The sequence below is a fragment of the Agelaius phoeniceus genome, chromosome 29 (assembly GCF_051311805.1).
Source record: "Agelaius phoeniceus isolate bAgePho1 chromosome 29, bAgePho1.hap1, whole genome shotgun sequence".
Taxonomy (NCBI): Eukaryota; Metazoa; Chordata; class Aves; order Passeriformes; family Icteridae; genus Agelaius; species Agelaius phoeniceus.
Window position 1 is genome coordinate 3,719,576 of NC_135293.1, and position 23,453 is coordinate 3,743,028.

The 23,453-nt window shown below is 47.4% G+C and overlaps 1 protein-coding gene across 2 annotated transcripts in view; it reads right to left on the reverse strand.

Annotated features, from left to right (window-relative positions):
* Window positions 1-19,648, reverse strand: part of MLLT1 (MLLT1 super elongation complex subunit) — a 35,281-nt gene extending 15,633 nt beyond the window's left edge. The window contains exons 1-5 of one of the 2 annotated variants that reach the window (XM_077191366.1): window positions 19,454-19,648; window positions 14,341-14,521; window positions 11,472-11,554; window positions 2,415-2,558; window positions 791-916 (exon numbers count right to left, since the gene is read on the reverse strand). In XM_077191366.1, the coding sequence (XP_077047481.1) occupies window positions 791-916; window positions 2,415-2,558; window positions 11,472-11,554; window positions 14,341-14,521; window positions 19,454-19,465 (546 nt within the window). In that variant the 5' untranslated portion in view covers window positions 19,466-19,648. The remainder of the gene's footprint in view (window positions 1-790; window positions 917-2,414; window positions 2,559-11,471; window positions 11,555-14,340; window positions 14,522-19,453) is intronic. The other variant, XM_054650282.2, reaches the window with a different exon arrangement.
* Between the last annotated feature and the right edge of the window lie 3,805 nt (window positions 19,649-23,453).

Genomic DNA, 23,453 nt, shown 5'->3' on the forward strand with positions numbered 1-23,453 from the left:
CTGCTGTATTTTCCAGGGTTTAATTCCTGACCAAAATTAAATCAGCCACTAACAGGTAAGTCATCTTCATTCTGTTTCATAACATCAGAAGGCAGAACTGAAGTGCCAGAGTGTTCAGGGCCCTGAAGAACATGGCTATCAGAATTGAATTACACTGGGAAATGAATTGTTGTTAATACCTGTGACTGTTCAGGCTGATACAGTGCATGTAATCTGCTCCAAAACACATTGCTTGGGGATTGTTTCCCCCATGTAGGATTATACAAAAATAGCTTCAGTACATAAGGGAAAAGAAGAAAAAACTTGAGGTTCTTTGGAAGTCTCAGGCCCTGGCTACTGCTGGACACAAACACCCAGTGAAGTGGGTTTGAGTTCTGTCCAGCACTGCCCTGAGCACAGGGAAGGGCTGAGTCTCCACTCAGCCTTCCTGCCAAGGGGGGCAGGGCATGGCAGACAGTGAGAGAGCCCCAGAACCCACCCTCAGCATCAGGGACACAAGCAGAACCAGCAGAGAGGATTTCATCTGCCTTTAAGGACGATCCGATTCACCAAAAATTCCCAGTCTGGCACATTTCATTTTCTTTTCAAAACTTCCCTGGAGAGAAGTCTATCAGATGATGAAAAAGCCTCCTAGAGGCTTGGGAAGTTCCAGACCATTAACTACTGAACTGCAGAGTACAAGCAGGTTCAGAATTAGCAGCAGCCAGGAACAGCTGCTGAACAAGCTCTCAGCAGCCTGGCCTGAAAGGCTCCCTCACCTCAGGCTGACCCAAACATGTGCTGCACTGACCTTTGACCCATGGGAGGGTTTGGTCTTCTTGGGATCAGAGAAGGCAGAGAGAGGTATTGTAGGCAGCATTGGATAATCAGGACTTGGCCTTGAAACAGTCTCTGCTCCTTCTGGCATCACCATTACCTGGGAATAAAGAGGAGGGAAATTATGTCTGCACAAAGTCTCACGGACTATTAACTATTAACACATGATTATGTTAAGCCACTTGCTCAATTAACACACCATTCTTCATCTTTGCAATGTTTTTTTCCTTGCCTGCTTAAAGGCCATAAAAAGATATTGTCTATGGAATGCTCAGTTTCAAGGCAACTCCTCAAATACAGAATATTAAACCCACAAAAGTGAAAGGCAGCAATGCAATATTGAGTGTCTTTCCCAAAGGGAATGCCAATATTCTGAGCACAGGCAGGCAATAAAGCTCTGGACAAGAACTGTGTGTTCTGCTGCAAATGCTCTTCCCCTGAAAAAGGCTGGGGAGATAAATCTGGAAGGAATGAGCAAGATTTCCTTGGTTTTAGGAAAAGCTGAATTCACTGTTTCAGGGGAAAAAGGAAAAAAAAAACAGGGCTTGGGTCTCTCCCTTCACAAAATCTTAACACCAAGCACTGAGCTCCATGGAACAATTCCTTTCTTACCTTCCCTATATTGTCAGGTAATTCTGTGGAAAATTGCCACCAGAGAAAAGGCATCAAAAGTGATTAACAGCTGAAACACCTCAGTACACAAGGACTAAAATACCACACTGTGAATATCCTAGAGAGCAGATGATGTTCCAGCCATCCTAGGGCTGAAATGAGCACCTTCCTCTCTCTGCCCAGCACAGGAAAGCACTGGCACACAGTGAACAGGAATTGTGGAGTGATCAAGATTGGAAAGGGCCTTAAAACTCATCCTAATTCCACCCCTGCCATGGCAGGGACAGCTCCCACTACCCCAGCTTGCTCCAGCCCTGTCCAACCTGGCCTTGACATCCTCTGGCTCATTAAAAGCTTCTTGCACTTTGTGGTTTGCACTGATTTGCCCAGACCCTGCAGTTATTTGAGGGTCATCCTTTAGTCTAGCACTACTCATTACCTTCCCTGGGTTCAGCTCCTGTAGCAACCCATACTCTACTGGGCCTTTTAGAGAATATCTACTTCCCTCCCCACCCCAGCCTGTTTTCCCTCTACATTGTCCAATTTTTCATTAATTTTTTTATTATCTAAGCCACAAGTAGCTGATGCCAGGTTTAGAGGTCATTTATTGCCCAGGAAGCACCAACTACTGAGTTAAAAAAATCATAATAAGGAATGGTTTGAAAGCCTCTCTCTTTCCTTGAGCTCTTCTGTATTGACCCAGCTCCTGGCACCAAGGAAACATCCAGAGCAGATCCCACTTTCCAGAGGGGTTTTCTGCTTTGATATTAATGCTCACATTTAAATTGACAAAAGAATTTGTCACCAATCACACACCAACAAAGGATTTGTTCTGCTGCAAGTGTTGCAGCCCTACAACCACGAGTTAAAACTGGCTGGGTCATCTTTTAAATGAATGTAAAAAACTGCTTGAAGGCTGCTGGCCTTAAAGAAACCTCAGAGCAAAACAAGCCCACTCCTTTCAGGATCCCAAAGTGGGCACTTACCCCTCCAGCCCTGATGAGTTTGCGCCTGAATTCCTTGGTGGGGTTGTTGAAAGTCAGTTTCTCACAACGAAGGTGGTTCACAGGTGGGTTCCCCTCCAGATTTAGGAACAGGTCATATGTGAAACAAACCTTTTTGGGCTCCTCCTAAAAACAAGAAAGGCTTTGGGAAACTGGAAGAAGCTTGGCAAGCACGCTAAGCCTGGGGATGCGAACAGTCACTCCTGAAAATCCCAAATAAACCACCAAGTGCTGCATTCATGGAGTTTTTCACCATGAGATCAGAGAGCTGGAAATTAAACTATTTGTGCTTGAGGTTAACATTGCTCATCAGGAAGTCAGGCATGAGGCTTCTCACTGCAAAAGCAATGCATGGACACAGATTTTGACTGAAAATTGTCTGCTTAAAGCTGTTCAAGTCTCCCCAGAAAAGCAGATTCACAAGCTTTATGCACTACTGTTTTCACCAAAATTCAGATCCTATCTCCTTTGGGAAACAACTCTAAGTATCAATATTAAGAAAAGCATAATCCTTTTTGAGAGAAGGAACAACTTCTGAACTCCCAGCATCTCTGCAGGCACCGAGAAAAGATGAAAGGCAATGGGAAAAGGATGGCTTGGTTTGTAAAATCCTTTTCAATATGCATATTGCAGGGGCTGAATGGGAAGATATCCCAGGCTTTTGAACTTTGCAAGGGCACTTTCAGCCAAGCAATCCAGAGTTTGTTTGAGTGCTGGGGGGATCATCTGCGCCTCACTGCCTCTGTTCCACCTGCTGCGTTTGCAGCACAGAATGGAAGAAATCCCCCCTCTTTTTCCCCCCCACCTCCAAAATTGCAAATACTCTTCTTGTGTATTACAAATCTGGACAGGCAGGACACTGCCTGGTGTTTCTTGCAGTTTGAATTTCCAATGTGCTGGGAAGCCCAGCGAGGCCAGCAGTGCCCTGCACATTTCCATCAATGCATCCCACGTGCCTCATTCCCTGTGCAGCACTGAGCAGCTGCACAGCAGTCTTTTCCAGAATTCCCTTCCAGCAGCTCCATTTCCTGGTGTAGTGGCATTGTTGGATGGGAACAGGCACTGCAGGCTCCCAGCTCCAGCCATTAGGTTTGCTGAAAATAGGTTGAAACAGCTTCAGACCACCCCAGTTCCTGCTGTTTGCTGCAGAGGCCATTCCTTGGACAAACTACACCTCTAACAATGCAAAGGGTGGTAGCTACACCTGGTTTACATCAAAATCAGTACCCTGAGCTCATCTAGGGTTTCATCAAGGAGTTGAGGTCTTGGATTCTCACCCTCAAACAGGGGCAGGCATCAACAGACACAGAGAAGAGTCTCAGATAAACGTGCTGCCAACACCAGGTATTCAGACCCTCTTTTGATAAAGTCCTGAGGAATCCACATGCTCCTGAAAGGAGTTTACTAAAACAGATACATGGGAGGAAAAAAGAAAAATCCCTGCAAAATGCAGTGCCCTGTCATTTGCCTGTTTTCCATGCCTGTTCTCATTAACTGAATCATTAGCGAGCTCTGCGTGTGCGCTCGCTGCAGTTCAAACAGCAGCTGCACAGGGTCCCTCAAAGCCTAATAAACTGAAATGAAGGATGAATAGAAATCCAAATGTGGCCTAATAATGGCTTCTAAAATGCTTTCCCTGGTTTACAGCAGAGTAAATAATCTTGGCTCTATCAGCAGTCGCAAGCTTTGGTCAGGAGATGTTTTGCCATCCCATTACCAGCTCTGCTTTGTCATTTGCCCATTTGCTTTCCAAGCAGGAGGGAGGCAGCAGATCCCTTTCCCTCTCACCTTGGCTATTCCATTTTTTTGGTGCTTTTTTTTCACAAGCACCAGACTATTTCTCATGTGTCTGTTGAATTTTTTGTAGAATTAAGACACTTTTTTAATGTGATATCCTCCAGCTCAGAGATCACAAGTGCCCTGGGAATGAGCCCCAGCAGAGTGCCCTGATCATTAAAATCTCCTTTGTATCCCCCAGGCCATAAGGAACCCCCCACCCCCCCCCCAGTGAATAGCTGAGATTACAGCACTCCTAAAAGAGCCACCACAAAACTCTCAAAGCAAAAAGCTGCAAATAAACATTCTTTCCTTTACTGCCCTCACTGCCCAGCTAATGATTACAGCTCAGGCCACTCCAAAGCTTAATCCATCCGGCCCTCCCTAAAAGGTTCTTCCCCCCAAACAACCATCAAGGGGAAGAAGGGGGGGAGAAACCCAAGGAAAATCTCTCTCAATTGACCCAGACCTACCCATCCTCTGACTTTAAATAAAAAGGCTGAGCCCACAGTGCCACACTTCAAAGCCTTTCTCAATAACATGTTGGGATCCACACATCCTGCTGCAACTCACAGGAGGTTCTTTCTCACCCTACAAACTTTGTTCAGCCAATCCTACACACCCTTCATCTGCTCCTGCTTCGGCAGCAGCTACACAAACAAGGCAAGCTTTGCTCTTAGAGAATTTCACCTTCTGATGTCAAACAAACAGAAAAACTGACAAGGGAAGAGACTTGGCTGCTCCCAAGACCATAAGCTTTTCTAAAGGGCCCTATATCCAAGAAAAGCTTTAAAAAGGGTGGTTCCCAGCTATTTCTAACAATTCCTATTTCTAGATGTGAATTGTTCAGATTCAAATTCAGTGGCTCATTTGGCCATGAAATGGTTAAGCTGGTGCAGGGATGGCTCAGCAAGGCACCTCAGAACCTCATTTTGCATCTGCCCCTTAAATGCAGGATGCCAGAGAAGTAAACTCCAAGTGAGCAGCACAAAGCCAGGGCTTTTATTTGCAGCTGCTGTAAACTTCCCTTCATCCAGTGAATCCCCCAATTCCACCTCCAATCTCCTGAGCTGGGTACATTAGGTTTTATTTTTACTGCTTCCTGTCTGCACCGCCTGCCACTGAGCTCTTATGAGCTCTGAAGCTGCTTTATTTTTCCTTTGAGTTCTGAAGTAATGGGTTAAAGTTCCTTTGGCACTTTTTTTGTAAGAGCAGGAATTTTTTAAAGTCTTTTGTTAAAATTTCCTTGTCTTGTTTTTAAGGCAGGGTGTGCCCTTTGCCACTTAACACAAATCAAAAGAATTTCGCTGGTAGCGTGCGCATAAAGCTCATAAATCACTTTTAGAAAGCCATAAAGCAAAATTATCTCCAAAAATCTAGCACACCAAGGAAGCAGGCTCATGGTTATTCAATAACTACAACATCTACCACCACTTCCCTTTTGCCATGGATCCAGCCTGACACAGGCATTGATCCAGAACGTCTGGAGAAATGAAACCCCTGCCCAGGCTGGTCCAACCCGTCTGACTGGTCCTGAGCAGCTTCCAGACAGGGCATTGGAGAGGGAATAGCCCAAAATTCAGATTTGGAAAGAATCAGCCTTATGTTCCACTCAGGAATCCATGAATCAATCTTATGTTCCACTCAGGAATCCATGAATCAATCTTATCTCCAGGGTGAAGCATTTAGGACTTTCCTCCATCAGACACTTGTTACTTAGCTTGAAAATCAGATTTTTCTAATATATATTTTATTATATATATGTATATAATGAGTACAATAATTAATTGAGTATAAATAATATAGATTAGTGTAAATACATCTCTTTATCTGCTCATTACTCCAAGACAAGCACTTAATAATCTACTAACTCTTACAAATACATGATATGAAGCTGGCATGGTTGATAAAGGTTCTGTCTTTGCAAACACAGCCTTGCCACACACTGCAAATATAAAATATAAAATATTATAAAATATAAAAAATATAAAATATAAAAATATAAAATAGAAAATTTTATATTTTTATAAATATGAAATATTTATATATTTTATATATAAAATATATATAAAATATAAAAATATATAAAATATAAAAATAAAAATATAAAAAATAAAAATATAAATAAAATATAAAAATATAAAAATAAAACTATAAAAATATAAAATATAAAAATATAAAAATATAAAATATAAAAATATAAAAATATAAAAATATAAAAATATAAAAACATAAAACATAAAAATATAAAACATATGTATGTATTTTCAGCATCTGGAGGTGCCTATGGATGTCCCATATTGAATGGCCACTCAAACACACCCAGCCCAGGGTTTGGCCCTGCTCAGATAAAAGAATGGGTAAATGAATAATCCAGCCTAATTTCTGACAGAAAAAGGTAAAAGCAAAGATAACAGCAGCAGGACCAAAGGAATTGCTGCAGGTTTGGGAAGGAAGATGGTACAGGACAGAGCTAAAATGTTGCCCTCAAAGGGCAGACAAAGGGACAAGTTTCACTCCTCCTTGCCCAACTTTCAGCAACACTGAGTAAACTCCAACAGGCTGAAGCTGCTCAGCCTCTCCTGAAAGCTGTGCACATCCTGCCCAAAATGGCAATTTCATAAAATCAAATGTCTCCTGCAAACACAGGCTCTTCAGCCATCCTCAGGAGCAGCTCCCTGGCCAACAGTTGCCCCAGCCTTCCCCAGGGGTATTTCCCAGGCCAGTCCCTTCCTGATGGCACAATCCTGACACCAGTTGTAGCTGATCCTGTTTCACCTCCCCTGCCATATGTGCAGCCCACCTACAACGTCTCCGCTGAGTTCCTACTCTGATACACAAATAATTCTCCCCTTTTCCAATATTTCTCTCTATTTGTTTTCTACATCACCTCTACAAAGGTTGCAGAAGGGGTAAAATATGCTTATTTTTCTTTTGAACCTCAGTGGAAAAAATCAAACGAATTTCTCAGCTTTCTTTGCTTATCTCCTTCTCACTAATAGGAAAAGCCCAAGTTCCATGTATCCATTATGTAAATCCTGGAAGGCTTTTATCTCCAGCACTAAAATTAGGAGGTAGCATCTTTAAAGAGACTTTAATACAACATCTTATCCATGTTGCATTCATATCATCTGCCTTATATCAGAAGAACATGAAAATCTACTAGACCTTTAGCTTTGTGGGGAGGATTGATCTAATTTGATTAGGATGCAAAAAATGTCACAGGGAATGAATACCAAAGCCAGACCTGTATTACAGCCTCCAGATTACAACGTGTACCACTAGAAGAGATTTATTTGGAGACAACAATGAAAAAAAAAAAGCCTCCAGACTGTTGAAATTGAGGGGGAGAGAGAAGGGGAAGAGCAGGAGAAAAACAGCAACGCATTTGTTGTAGCGGGTTTGTATCGATTCGAGCAGCAGAAGCCACTCACAGCAGCCCTGGTTCCAGGAACACAAAGGATTTGAAAACAAAAATAGCACACTAACATTTCCAGTCCAAATGATCTGCTGGCATTAGCCAGCTCGACTTGCAAAAGCTTTATCAATCAACCTGCTGAGCCCCTGCCATTTGTTTTTCAGGATCAGTTACAGCAGCAAAGGCTCTGCCAGTGGTAAAGGAGAGCGCGAGTGCTGTGGCTGCTCAGAGCCCCCAGCTGCCCAGGCTCGCTGCAATATTCCCAATTTATATTCTGCAATTCAAATAGCAGAGCTGAGAAAGCGCTGCTCATGGAGGAGCTGGATTGCAGCACAAGGACAAACACAGGCCAGCAATGCTCACAGAGGGTAAGAACAGGCTCTTACACCTTTTTCACACTCTGCTGATGCCTCCCCACCCAACAAAAAGGCACCGGGTCTGCTGCTCCAAACACACACAATGATAACAAAAAGGGAGTTCTCCAACACAAAGAGTCAATGGGCAATTTTATGCCAAGCTGGTTAAAAAAATCCCTGATGAAGTTAATTAAAACAGTTCTTAGTAAAGCTGCTCCTTCCCAGAGCACAGGTTGGTATTTCTTTAGCCAAAGCAAAGAGCACACGGGCTCTGACAGCCAGCATTTGTCATCCCAGTAACAAATCAGAACAGGGAAAGGAAATGGCTAAGAAAGAAGCTTAAATTGTGGGAAAAAACCCATTTCAGCCAACCATGGCAAAGATCAATCTCCACAGCCTGGCTCACTCCCTCTTTAAATCCTTTCTCTTCTCACCTTCACAAAGCTAAACATGCATCAATAAACAAATCCCAAAGCCTCTGCAAGTCTGGCTTCAGCTGAGGACACACAGCAACAAAAATGTGTCAGATTGTGAGGAACATATGGCCTCAAAACCCACCCAGCTCCCCTGCCCAGCCACCTCCAAAGAGCCTTTTCACCCCAATCCCAGAAGCAATCCATACCATGTACTTGAAGAGAATCACTCAAGGATGAGTCCCCAGTGCTGCAATCAATTCACAATATCTGCTGCACTCCCAGCAGCTGATCCCCACCAGTGTCAACAGGTTACAGCAATCAAAGGGAGAACAAGGTCTTGAAGTAATCAAGACTTTATTTGGTGTTTTAACAGCATCTTCTTTCATCCAGGAGAACACAGGCTGTATCCTAAACCTTTGCTGTTCCTCCTCCCCTTTCCCTATCTTGTTAATTTTTACTATATCCCAGTCTTTGCACTCCTGTCCTTGTAGAAGTGTTTGCCTCTTATATTTCCTTCAACTCCACTTACAGAAAATGATCAGAGCTCTTAAAATTCCCAGATGGCATCATCACTGGGCAGAGCTGGGCAGAGGAGCCCAAGTGAATATCCTGAGCTGGGAGGGACCCTCAGGGATGATCAGTGCAGCCCCATCCCTGCCCAGCCACCCCAAGAACCCCACCCTGAGCAGCCCTGGGAGCTCCTGGAGCTGTGGCAGCCTTGGCACCATTCCCTGGGAGCCTGGGCAGTGCCCAGCAGCCTCGGGGGGCAGAACCTTGCCCTGAGCTCCATGCCAAGGCCTGGCCCAGCTCCAGCTGTTCCTGAGGTGCTGCTCAGCCCCTCAGCAGCAGCTCCTGAGCTCCCTGCAATCCTAAATTAGTTCATGGCTGAATTTGAAAACACATCTTTGTTCCAATGATGTGCTGGAAGATGGAACCTTTTTCTACCTTTTCCCTCAATCACTCCTTGGCCCAATTAAATAATGAGAGGTGCTGCCTGAAACTCCTTAATTAGCAATTGGTTAATCAGCTTCAAAATGGAAAAGAACTTCTCCAGCAAACATGCAGCTAAAAAACAGGGCATAAATGAGTGTTTTGAAGATCTGTAGCTTTGAAAACAAGTCTGCAAGTCAACCTGTTCTCCTATTTATTTGTCATGTTTCTGAAGACCAAAATGTCAGAAACAAAGAGCCTTCTCCTAAATTAACAGCTCCTTCCATTGTTTCCAGGGAGAACAGAGCCCACCTATTTCCCTTATTTATAAAAGCCACCTCTCTGCTCAGTGCTGGGGAACAACTCTGCAGTCACGTGTGTGCAGAAACAATGAGGAGTGATGACCCCAGTGGGTGTGAAAGCAAGTTCTAGTCAGAAAAGCTGCCAGCTCCATACTCCACGAGGAACACAGGAATATGAGGGACAGAGGGAAAAAAGCAAACACAGGAATGCAGAGGGAAAAAAGCAAACACAGGAATGCAGAAGATGGGAGCACCTCTGAAAAGACAGAAATGAGGGAGATCTGAGGATCTGTGAAAGAAACCATTGGAGAGCTGCAGGGAAAAGGGAAGAGTGGGGAATGGCTGGTGAAAAGAAAAAGGAAGGGTAGAATTAAACCACAGTTCACCCCTCCCAGGCATTAGAGGTTCCACTTTTAAGGAATCAGCCTGGAGAAGTTCACATTTTTTGGTCAGGAGTGTAAAGGATCTTGAACCTGACTTAAGCCAACCTTTAGTGCAGATGGAGAATTTTCTGCTTCCCATCTAAAACCTCAGAAAAGCCACCAGAAGCAGAACTACTTCAAGCTTTTGAGGTGTTTTTGTTGCACTCCAGTCGTAGTTTGCAGTGTTTGCCAAAAAAGCTGCTTTTATCAACATCATTCTTCTTGCCAGCCCTTTGGCTTACCCTACCCACCCAAAAAAACACTCCCAGGTTTAGGAGGGCACTCAGTCTTGGGTGGCTCACTCCCATTATCTTGGCTTATTCCTCCAGCCCATAAAGGGGGTCAGAGCAGTGTGGTAGGCCAGGAAGGCAGCCCAAAATGCTGATTATTTCCAGTGACACTGCCAGGAGAGCACCCTGGGCTGGACTGGGGACACAAGGGAAGAGCAGACAGATGTTTGTGGCAGGGCCAGGGAAAGGAGGATGGGAGATAAATAAAATGAGGCTGCTCCATGTGTCTGCTGTCAACACACCTGGGGTAAGGGCTGGTGCTCAGGAACTCAGGGTGGGAGAGCACAGATTACAGGGATGGGGCTCAACATTTTTGGTTTAGTTTACCTCAGCTCCCTCTTAGGGATCATAAGCAAAACATTAGTTTTTATTTTATGATTTAAGCAGTAATCAAAGCCAGAAACATCCATTATTCATGTTTAACAAAACAATTTAACTGAAACTGAGGTAATATGAACACAAGTGCCCAATTCCCTGTTTTCATAACCTACAGCATGTGACCTCTGTGGTAGACTTAAAGCAAGCAATAAATCCAAATTTTAACTTGCATATACTTGCTGGCAATGCATCTTAAGACTTAAAATATTTAGTGTTTTCTTTCTGGAAGAGCACTGAGTAAGAACAAGGATATCTTTAAGACAGCCCTAAATACTTGGGCTACACATGCAAATGTTTGTCTTGGGCCTCTGCAGATTTCATACCTATACAGTTAAATTTAATAAGCTTGCAAATTCAAAAGCAGATTTTTTTAATATATTGAGAATCAACACGGTGTTTACAAATATTTATAGCATCAGTGTCTTATGTTTATTTACTTCCATATGTACATAAAATATTTTAAATGGCTTTAATATCCTCCATGCTAAAGAAGCTACAAGTGGCACAATCTCTGCTCAGAATCTCCAGGACCATCCACTGTCCTGGTATCACCTTTCTATCCAATTCCATTTCTGCCAAAAGCTTTCTTTTGAAGTCTGGCAGGAGCTTCCAACTCCCAGTTAAATTCTATTTATTAGACTAATAAAAAACACACACATAAAACAGTCACATAATTTAGAGTCTTTCTGTCAGGCAGTTTCAGGCTCTGGCACAGCTCAAAACAATTAGAAGACCAGAAATCAGATTCTACCTTGTTTTTGAAGTGCACTTCAATGGGCATAATGAAGCCAGCGTAGCCAGACTCCTCCACCTTGTAGGGGGGCTCCTTGCACACTGAAAGAGAACAAATAAATGTGAGCTTGGAATTCAGCACAACTTTATTTGAGGCAAAAAAGAGCTGCAAGAGGAGAGCTGGGCCTCTGCTGACTCAGGGCACAGTTAAACACTGACCTTTGTGGAAAAACCCACACAGAATAAGATGGTGGCCACAGGCTTGGTTAAGAACATGAAATCTGTTCTTGGCTCCTCCCATGGAACGGGAACATAAAACACTCAGAGAGCTCCTTCCCCTCCCGTGCACCCAGATACAATTTCATTTCTGGGCAGGCCCACAACAATGCAAACTGCCAGCCCAAAGTGCCTGGCAAGGAAAGGCCAAGACCCAAAAGGTGGAACAGCACAGAGAGGTAAACTTTACTTTGATGCCCATATTTCTGAATCAAAACACTGCCCCACACAAGCAGGTGATTATTTTTTCCTTGAAACACTCCCCAGTGCTCACAGTTGGGTAACAGCCACGCTGCAGGTGAACAAACCTGAAGGGCAGGTGAGCACTGCTATTTATTTCACACACAAGGAAACACGAGGAGGAAGGTGAACCAGTTTGCTGTTCAGGTCAGAGCTGCTTAGTGCAGAAACAGCAATTAGAAAAGTTAATTGCTTTTCAGAAATTAATCTGCATGTCCCTGCCTCGGTTCCCCCTGTCCCGCTATCTGGTGTGGTTCATGCTCCTGAATCCTTCCTGTTATCCATTCCAGGATATCCAGTTTGAAGGATTCCAGGATCATTTCTTTGGCCATGAAGTAGCAGCACACACACAGCAGCTGCCAGGAGAAACATGAGAGCCACACAGATATTCTCCCTCTCAGGAACCGGATGCACTCGCATGTAATTTATGCACTACAATATATGTAAATAAAGTCAATTAGGTAATTAGAGGAATTCAGTGCAAATCTTTTGAGTTTCTCTTAAGAATTCCAAGTAATTAATATGATTAGGAAACAGTACATCAAATCTAAAAGCACACAAATTATTTTCTTTTAATGTAGCTGTATTATCCCCTCCCAGCTCTAAGCACTTCTACCATCATTAAGGTGCTGGAAAGCAGCACTCCAAATACAACTGAGAAAAAAGGGCATCCTTAAAAACAACAAAAACCTCTAGACTTGCTTTAACTTGAATTTCATATAAGAACCCTGTCATTTAGAGGGAAAAAATCCCAAACCAAAGAGCAGTGCCAATATGGCAGCAGGAATCTTAAGCCTATCTGCCAAGCAGCCTTTGTTCCTCTGCCACTCTATTCTGACAAATTCCAAGGGCTCCAAGAGCAATCTGCCAGCAGCACGAGCCCACCTTCAGCACCAGGATCTGCTCCAAGAGGGCACCATCTGAAAAAAAAACCCTCAAATACACTCAGGACTAGGAGAGGCACCTGCCACAGCACTGAGCTCCAACCCAGACACGCCTTGGTCAAAGGCACAGTGGCATTAGGAGCAAGCTCAAGGAAGCTTGGAAAACTCAGGGACTGGGAGAAAAGAAATACCCTGGAAAGGCAGATGATACAGCAAAGGCCATGGTTTTGTACTGCCAGAGGGCAGGGCTGGATGGGGCATTGGCAATCAGGAATTGTTCCCTGGCAGGGTGGGCAGGCCCTGGCACAGGGTGGGTGCCCCTGCATCCCTGGCAGTGCCCAAGGCCAGGCTGGACAGGGCTGGGAGCAGCCTGGGACAGTGGGAGGTGTCCCTGCCATGGCAGGGGTGGCACTGGATGGGCTTTAAGGGCCCTTCCAATCCAAACCATTCCATTATTTTATGTACTATCCCAACACAGTTATTTGTAATAAATGAATTACACAAGAGGACAGGAACTGTAACCCACAGGTTGCATTTTTATTCTATAAATCAGCTTTCAGCTCAGTCCTGCACCTGCTTGTCACACAGCAGTTTTAACAGATCAGTCTGAAGGAGATTTTATCAACACACAGAGCAGAGTCACACCCCTGTGAACGCTGAGCACCTCTCAGTTCCTTTCCACTGTGGACTCCCACAAATCCCCAATGTCACAGGCTGTCCTAAGGCACCCTGAATGTCCTGCTCCTGAAGCAGTATTGTCAAAAATGCACATTTCAACAATTCTCAGGGGCAGCTTGTCTTTCTGAAAGCACTAATGCTGCAGCTCCATTACACAATCCTAGTCAGAAGTGACTGCACTGCCCCTGAAAAGGGCAATTCCTGCACCTCAACTCATGAGCTCCTGCTGCCCCATGCCAACAGCAGGGTTCAGTTTGCTACAGAGTCAGAAAACAAAGTCAGAAAATAACACTCCAACCCAAGCACAATGACTGCACTGGGCTTGCAGGGGGAATGTGCAGCAAAGACATCATCACCCCATGGCAGCATTGATTTCTGCTGGGTTAAGGCTGCCTGAACTGGCATCTGAGACTAGAAATTGCAAGAATCTGCAAAACTCTCCATGGCCAGTACACATCTGAGCCCGGTATTAGAGCATCTCTCATATGCTTCCAGCTTTTGCTGGTGAATTCTAACAAATCAAACCCATCTTTCCCATTGTGTAACATGAATTATTTTCTGCTGTCACTTGTGTCCTGAGAACCTGCACACACTAGTGCTTAAATAAGAGGAGAAAGCAGCTCACCTCCTGCCCTTTCAGCAGAAGAAAGGTCCCATTCTCCCTGACCTTCCTCAAACACAGTGGGGAAAGGTTCAAGCTGGAGTGCACGCAATGGATATTTCTCTCCTTTTTAAGGAGATCTTTCACAGCAAATTGACACTTCAACACAAGCTCTTTCACACAGATAAAGCAAGCCCAGCCCCTCTGACCTCGCTTGGGTTTTGGGAAGCTCTCGTGCAGCCGGAAGACGACGCGTTCCACGAAGTGCTGGATGTCGCACTGCTCGGGGCCGCGCACGAACACCATCCAGTCATGGGTGAAGCCTTCCGTGGTCGGCTTCTTGCGCAGCTGGGCCCGGTGCCCCAGCTCCAGCTTCACCTGCACCGTGCACTGCGTGGGGACAGAGGCAGGAGAGTCAGCAGAGAGCACAAAACGGTCAGCAGAGAGCACAAACCATCAGCAGAGAGCACAAACCCGTCAGCAGAGAGCACAAACCATCAGTAGAGAGCACAGACCCATCAGCAGAGAGCACAAACCATCAGTAGAGAGCACAAACCATCAGCAGAGAGCACAAAACCATCAGAAGAGAGCACCAACCATCAGTAGAGAGCACAAACCATCAGCAGAGAGCACCAACCATCAGTAGAGAGCACAAACCATCAGCAGAGAGCACAAAACCATCAGCAGAGAGCACAAACCATCAGTAGAGAGCACAAACCATCAGCAGAGAGCACCAAACCATCAGCAGAGAGCACCAAACCATCAGCAGAGAGCACCAAACCATCAGCAGAGAGCACCAAACCATCAGCAGAGAGCACCAACCATCAGTAGAGAGCACCAACCATCAGCAGAGAGCACCAACCATCAGCAGAGAGCCCAAACCATCAGTAGAGAGCACCAACCATCAGTAGAGAGCACCAACCATCAGCAGAGAGAACAAACTGTGCTGAATCCCCCCAGGAACTCGGCAGCCCCCCTGTGGGGATCGGCCTCAGGCTGCTGTGGATGGCAAAGCTGCCACAAAAATAACTGCCAGCACCATCTCATACCTATTTTCTTCCTAATATTAAGATTGCAGAGAAAGCAGCTCTAAAAGAGGGATTGGTTTCTCTGCCTCTGCTTATCAGTGAAATTGTCAGCAAAGTCCTAATTGAGGAATCTTTATTTCTAGAAAGTGTCAGAGACAGAACTTGATGTTCACAGCTTACAGAATTCACAGCACTGACAGAAAACTCATCTTGAAACAGGAAAAATCAGATCGTGAATTGGTGGTTTATGATATTCTCTAGAATATATCACTCACCAGAAGAAAATTATGTTTCCTGTATGGTTCTAAATATATTTTATTATCTCACTTTCAAAGACCAAGTTAACATATCTGCCTGCACAATGTCCAACACTCAACTGACCTAATTCTGATTTGCACTCCTGAATCCTACTCTGACCACTGAGTAACAGAGAAGGTGCATTCCACATCAGGCTCAAAGCACAAAAATCCCATTAAGTGCCTTAAAAATGAAATGAAATTAATGGTGAAAATCCACATAGTATTGCAGACTTCACAGCCAGGAGAAAGGAAATGAATTAAACAGATGTAGCAGAGAAAAGGCAAATGGGATTCAGACACAAGATAAATCAAGGAAATCTTAGAGCCACGTTTGCAGACAGAGAATAACACTCAAGGTACCCAACTTTTGTGCAGATTTGTTACACAAACCAGAGCAGCAGCAGTGATTTCAAAATCACTAAATCTACTAAAATCCAGCTTTAGGACAAGGAGGCTCACAGAAAGAGGCTGGTTTTAGTCCCTACTCCATTCTTCACTTCAGGCTTGAAAAGAAGTGTCTTGCTCTTCCTAGCAAGTCCCAATTACCATTGGGAGAGGCAGCATTATTTGTCATTACCTATATTAAATGTTGACCTGGAGCCAAACCAAGGGCATGTTGGACAATGAGCAGGGAAAGGGAAAGCTCCCTGAGCTCCAGACAAATGTTTAGGGAAAGTATCATCCTTATCTTCCCCCTGACAAACTGCAGCAAGGAGTGTGATCACAATTAATGCTCACTTTGCATCTCCAACCCAGAGATTTTTTTTCCCAGAGCATGGTGAATACTTGCTGGAAAAGCACAAGTGACTCCATCTCAGCCTTCTTGTCTTTGTAAAAAGCTCTCACAGGAGGTCTGCAGAGCACCAGGCATCAAAGCCTGACCTCCCAAATTGCAGTCCAGTTCCAATTTCAACCATAAGCCTTAACACACTCTTTCAGGCAGTTTAAATCTTTACAGCAAAATACCTCCAGCCACTCAACACATCAATCCTAAGGCTCGGGGACAAACTCATCTCGTTAATTCCTTCACCATTATTGCTCCAGCATTTCTTTGGGATCCCTTCCTCTGCAAGTTCTCTTGGCAGGCCATTTTTTCCCTGTTCTTAAGGCTTATCTACAGCAGCTCCACCTCGTTCCTGCGCTAAGAACCAAGCCCAGGGCCGGCTGCTCTTTCATGTCGCATTAAGGGCTGAGAAGAAAGGCAAGGTGTGCTTCTCTCCGAGCACAGCAAAAGCATTGTGTGGAGCCAGCCTGCCGAAATCCTCGGCTCCCAGCTCCCATCGGAGCGTGCCTGCAGGCCTGCTTTATCTGGGATGCTTCCCACAGCGCTCACATCCCCTGAGCCAGCCCGTGCCGCAGCCTCACGTTATCGATTCCGTAATTACCCTTTAAATCCTGCTACTGTTGCCAGTTACTACCCCTCTCCTGAGAAGTGCAAATGACTGTCAGGCTACAAAAATCTGCCTTTCCGAGTTGAAACGGCTGAGAAATTGGAGCTGAGAACCAGATGGGGCTGTGTGGAAGAGACCGAAATTAAACATAAAAGAGAACTGTTTAACTGAGAGCGAAAGTTGTACTTGCTGCACTCCTCACACCCTGCTCCAATTAACAATCGCTGTGAATTAAGCCAGAAGTTGAAACACATTTGAAAATAAGATCTCCCAACATAACCAGCATCCAAAGTTGCTCCGTTGAAAATGGAGGTTTTTTTTTTCCTTTTTTTTTTTTTTTTCCAAGCGTGTCTCTCAACAAAGGGAAATCAGGATCCTATTCAAACAATTTGTAATAATACAAAGGAGCCCGCTTTCAACTTCTCAATAAACATTCTGAAGGCTGCTCTGGTTTTTGTTTGATGTGCTAATTGCCTGAAAGCCATCAGCAGCTCCCATTCCCGCTCCTGCGGGTGATTATCCGGGATAGCGGGGCTGGTTCCGAACCTCAGCCCGGGAGGTACCTGTTACCCTCTCCCCGCACACAAAAGGTTCCCCATCCCCATCACCTCAGGTAAACTTCCCGCACGCATCCTGGAACCCCCCCCGGCCCCTAGGGACTCTCCGGGTGGCATTAACCCTTCCCGGTGGCATTAACCCTTCCCGGAGCGGCTCCCGGCAATAATCCCAGGCAGGAATTTGCGGGAAATGCTGCTCACACCCCCCGCCGCGGGCGAGGCTGCAGCGGCCGCCCACGGAGGGGAGAGGGCTGAAACCCCCCCAGAAGGGTGTGGGGAGGTGTCCCCCCATTCAATGGGATAAGGACCCCCAAATGCGGGGTGGGAAGGAGGAGTCCCCATCAAATGATGTGCCCCACAAATGGGATTGGGGAGATGATGTACCCCCCCAAAATGGGGGTGTGGAGGAGGTGTGTCCCCCAAATGGGATTGGGGAGGAGGTGTACCCCCCCAAAATGGGGGGTGTGGAGGAGGTGTGTCCCCCAAATGGGGATTGGGGAGATGATGTACCCCCCCAAAATGCGGGTGTGGAGGAGGTGTGACCCCCAAATGGGGATTGGGGAGGAGGTGTACCCCCCCAAAATGGGGGGTGTGGAGGAGGTGTGCCCCCCAAATGGGGATTGGGGAGGGGGTGTACCCCCCCAAAATGGGGGGTGTGGAGGAGGTGTGTCCCCCAAATGGGATTGGGGAGGGGGTGTGCCCCCCCAAATGGGGATTGGGGAGGAGGTGTGTCCCCCAAATGGGGATTGGGGAGATGATGTACCCCCCCAAAATTGGGGGTGTGGAGGAGGTGTGACCCCCAAATGGGGATTGGGGAGGAGGTGTGCCCCCCAAATGGGGATTGGGGAGATGATGTACCCCCCCAAAATGGGGGTGTGGAGGAGGTGTGCCCCCCAAAATGGGGCGTGTGGAGGAGGTGTGCCCCCCCAAATGGGATTAGAGAGAGGGTGTGCCCCCCCCAATGGGATTAGGGAGGGGGTGTGACCCCCAAATGCTGGGTGGGAAGGACGAGTCCCCATCAAATGAAGGGTGTGATGTGCCCCCCCAAATAGGATTAGGGAGATGATGTACCCCTCCAAATGGGGGGGTGTGGAGGAGGTGTGTCCCCCCCAAAATGGGATTGGGAAGGAGGTGTGCCTGTGCAAAAGGTGCAGGGAGGAAGAGGTGTGCCCCCCAAATGGGATTAAGGAGACGTGTCCCCCCCAAAAAGGGGAGTAGGGAGAAGGCGTGCACCCTCCCCAAATGGGGAGTGGGAAGGAGGAGTCCCCATCAAATGATGTGCCCCCCCCAAAATGGGACTGGGGAGATGATGTACCCCCGAAATGGGGGGTGTGGAGGAGGTGTGTCCCCCCAAAATGGGACTGAGGAGGAGGTGTGCCTGTGCAAAAGGTGTGGAAAGGAAGAGGTGTGCCCCCCAAATGGGATTAAGGAGATGTGTCCCCCCAAAAGGGGAGTAGGGAGAAGGCGTGCATGCTCCTCAAATGGGGGGTGGGAAGGAGATGTGACTCCCCCCAAAATGGTTTGAGGGGATCTGCATCCCCCAAAAGGGTGTGGAAAGGAGAGGTGCCCCCTAAATGGGGGTTGTAGGGAGGAGGTGAGCCCCCACAAAGGGGTGTGAGGAGGACCTGTGCCGCCCAAAGGGGATTGGAGAGGAGATGTGCCCCCGCAACACGGTGTGGGTAGGAGGAGGTGTGCCCCCCAAATGGGACTGACGAGGAGATGTGTCCCCCAAAAGCGACTAGGGAGGAGGTGTGCCCCCCCCAAAGAGAATGGGGAGAAGGTGTCCCCTTTAAAGGGTGTGGGGAGGACATGTACCCCCCCAAAATGAGGGCTTGGGAGGACGTGTGCCCCCCAAAGAGGGTGTGAGGAACAGATATACCCCCCCAAAGGGGGGCGATGCCACCCAGCCCCCCCTTCCCGAGGACAGGGGCGCCCCCCCCCATTTAGGGCCCATTCCTGGGGGTCCCTCCCCTACGTGCCCCCCTCTCTGAGGGGGGGGCGGCACCGCCCCACCCCTCCGGCAGCGCGGCGCGGCCGCTCCCCTCACCTGATTGTCCATGGCTGGGCACAGCAGCGCCGCGGGCCCCGCTCGCTCGCTCCCGCCGCCGCGGCGGTTTCGCTGCCCGGTCGGCGGGGCGGGGGGGGTAGAGAATATCTTCCCCCGCTCAGTCCACGAGCGAAGCCGCTCTGTCCGTCCCCCCCACCCCCCTCCCCACCGCCTCGGCCGCCGCCTGCTCGGTCGCGGCCCCTCACGGCCCCGCCGCCCGCCTCATTGTGTGTCACTCACAGGCAGCGCCAGCCCCGCGCCCGCCCCGCGGAACCGGAAACCGCCTCAGCGCCACAGCGGCCCCCGCGCGCCGCCAATGCCCGCGCGCCGCACGCCGCGGGGCGCGGCCCCGCCCCCTCCTCTTGATGGACAGGCATATCCACCAATGAGCGGCGGGCGGGATGCGGAGTGGGCGGGCCCGTGGGCGGGGCTTGCGCGGTGGGTCAGGCGGGGGGCGGGAGCGCGGTCCGGCCGCCCCCCCCACCCTAGCCCCGTGTGGGGCGATGTGGCGGCCGCTCCGCTCCGGTCGCCGTCCCGGTGCTGTCCCCGCTTCTGTTCCCCCCGGTGTTCCTCTTAGTGCACAGCCAACACAGGGAGCAGGTGTGTGGGCCTCGCCGTGTGCTCCCGGCCGCGCCATCCCGCCCCTTCTCCTCCCATCCCGCCCTCGGTCCACGTTTCCCCCGGCGGTGTGTTAATTCCCGACACGAATGAAGTGGGAACAAGGGGGAACGAGGGAAGCCGCAGGTCCTGATAGCCCAGGATGGCCGGGCAGGGCTCGCCTTGTTCTCCGCATCCTCGCTTCTTCCTGCGCCTTTTTTCTCTCCTTGTCTCCCTCACATTCCCCAGTCTCATTTTTCCCCTCGTCTTTCATTTTCTCTCAGCGCTCCCCTTCCACCCTATCTCTCATTTCCTTTCAATGTCTTTCCTTTTCCTCTCAGTCTCCCTCATTTCTCCCATCCATCTCCCACATTTTCTTTCAGTTTCCATTTTACTCTTGGTGTTCCTCCTTTTTCTTTCTGTTTTGCTCCTTTCCCTCTTTCACTCTTTTTCCCTTGGTCTCCCTCATTTTCTTTCAGTTTCTCTCATTCCCCCCTCATTATCGCTCCTTTTCTCCTAGTCCCCCTCATTTTCTATTTTCCCTGCAGTATCCCATGTTTTCTCTCATTTTCTCCCTCAATCTCACTTTCTTTCAGCTTCTCTCCTTTCCCCCACTCTCTCTCATTTTCCCTCATTTTTTCTCATTTTCCCCCTCTTTTTCTTTCCTTTCCCCCCTCAATCTCCCACATTTCCTCTTAAGTTTACGTTTCCCCCTTGTCTCACACATTTTTCCCCCCAAGTCTCCCTCATTTCCCTCAGTTTATCTCCTTTTCCCTTTGGTCTTCCTCATCTTTTTCCCCTCAGTCTCCCAGATTTCCCCCCTCAGTCTTCCTCATTTCCTCTCTGTCACCCTCATTCCCCTCATTTTTTCCCCTCAGTCCCCTCCATTTTGCCCCTCAGTTTCCTCTTTTCACTGTCCCTCACTTTCCCCTCAGTTTCTCTCCTTTTTCCCCTCACTCTCCCTCATTTTCCCCTCACTTTCTCTCCATTTTCCCCTCACTTTCCCTCATTTTCCCCTCAGGTTCTCTCTCCTTTTTCCCCTCATTTTCCCCTCAGTTTCTCTCCTTTTTCCCCCACTCTTGCTCATTTTCCCCTCAGTTTCTCTCTTTTTCCCCCTCATTCTCCCTCATTTTCCCCTCAGTTTTTCTCCTTTTCCCCCTCACTGTCCCTCATTTTCCCCTCAGTTTCTCCCCTTTTTCCCCTCACTCTCCCTCATTTCCCCCTCGCTTTCTCTCCATTTTCCCCTCACTGTCCCTCATTTTCCTCTCAGTTTTTTTCCTTTTTCTCCCTCATTTTCCCCTCAGTTTCTCTCCTTCTCCCCCTCATTTTCCCCTCAGGTTCTTTCCTTTTTCCCCTCACTTTCCCTCATTTTCCCCTCAGTTTCTCTCCTTTTTCCCCTCACTCTCCCTCATTTTCCCCTCAGTTTCTTTCCTTTTTCCCCTCACTCTCCCTCATTTTCCCCTCAGTTTCTCTCCTTTTTTCCCTCATTCTCCCTCATATTCCCCTCAGTTTCTCTCCTTTTCCCCCTCACTCTTGCTCATTTTCCCTTCAGTTTCTCTCCTTTTTTCCCCTCATTATCCCTCCATTTCCCCTCAGTTTCTCTCCTTTTTTCCCTCATTCTCCCTCATTTTCCCCTCCATTTCTCTCCTTTTCCCCCCTCACTCCCCCTCATTTTCCCCTCAGTTTCTCTCCTTTTCCCCCTCATTCTCGCTCATTTTCCCCTTACTTTTTCTCTTTTTCCCCCTCATTCTTCCCCTCAGCCTCCACATTTCCTCTCAGTTCCCATTTCCCCCTCACTTCCCTCACTTCTCCCCTTTGTCCCTCATTCCCCTGCCGTTCCCTTCCCCTTCCCGCCTTCCTTCCCCCTCTCCTCCCTCTTTCTCCCTCCCGGGGAGAGTTTTATCCTTTTTTTTTTTTTTTTCTTTTAGAATTTTAAACGACAACTTACAGCTCTCAATTTTACCAGCCCTAAAACAACTCAGCAAAACCTTTACAAACGCCATTGGTGACTGTTACCGAGCGAACTCGCTCGGAATTTTTCTCCGTGCAACTTTCCCGTTTGAAACAGTTTGTTGATCTCTGCGAGGCAGCTGAAAACCCCCCGTGTTAAGCCAATAACTCTTGTGTGCCGCTGCCTGATCGCCACAGGCAAGGATTAATCGGTTCCCAAATCGTTCTAAAGAGCCACTTTACCTCATCAACCTGAGAGAGGATATTAGCCAAGCAAAATGCTTCATCGCTTCAGTTAACAACAACAACAACAAAAAAGAGCCTGATTTGGGTTGCTTGAAGTGCTCTGGCTTTAATTTTCCATGTTTCTGTCTGATGCAGTCCCAAGAGACATCTCCTTGGACAGTGCCTTTTCTTCTCCACTGAGAAAGGGCCTCTTTCTCTGGGAGTTCTCATTGATATCTTTAATTGTGGACATTATTCCCATGCACGTGACTCTCGGGTCTAAATCTTTTTATTTTCTACCTCCCCATCTTGGCTATTCACTCACAGCCTCATCACAGTCCTTGGTGGTTACGTGCTCCCAGAGCTGAATATTTCCTGGGAATGTCTTCATCTTTCCCAAGTTTTGCTCTTGCTCTGCTGAATTTCCACCTTGTGCAAGAGATGTTGTTCAGACACACCAGAACCGTGAGATTTTCCTTGAAAAATTCCCTGTTTCTTCCTCTGAAACATCATTAGAATTTGCTTTTTGTTTTAATTTCCCTCAATGGAAATTTTTCCATGCTTTTATTTTTGCCCAGCCTGGTGTTTTTGTGCTCTCCCTGAGTGCAGGACACAGCTTCCATCCCACTTCTGCTTTGGACACAGGGCACTCCTCCAGCTTTCAGGGACAGGATCTGAGCAAGAACTTGGAGACACTTCCAAGATGGGAAACCCAGAGCCAGGTGCCTCAGCTTCTCTAGCAGCCCAATAATTGGGCATTAAACCACATTTTTACTGAACAATTTGGGGTAAGCACCACCTGGTGCTCCAAGCCCTCCCTGCAGCTGGGCCAAGCAGTTGGAGCTGGACTTTGCTGATCCCTGTGGATCCCTTCCAGCTCAGGATATTTGATGAAGTGGCGTGAACGGATTCATTTCCAATGTGCTGGGGTGGCTCTTTACATTCAACTGCAAAAACACTCAAGGAGAGAAATTCCTAGAAACAGCCTTTGCTCTGCTAGCAGTTCCCAGCCTGAACTCTTTCCAGCACAACCACTGATCAAACCCACCCCGATTTTCTTTTCAAGCTCCCCTCAAAAAGAAAAAAAAAAGGAAAAAAAAAATCGCAGCCAAGGGTAGAAAATTTGCCAGGTTCTTTGGGAGTTTTGGGGATGCCAGAGCCAGCAGCCATCCAGGCTTCTCCAAACTCCTCATTTTGCAGGGAGATCTCAAGCTAACGAGCTGTCAGC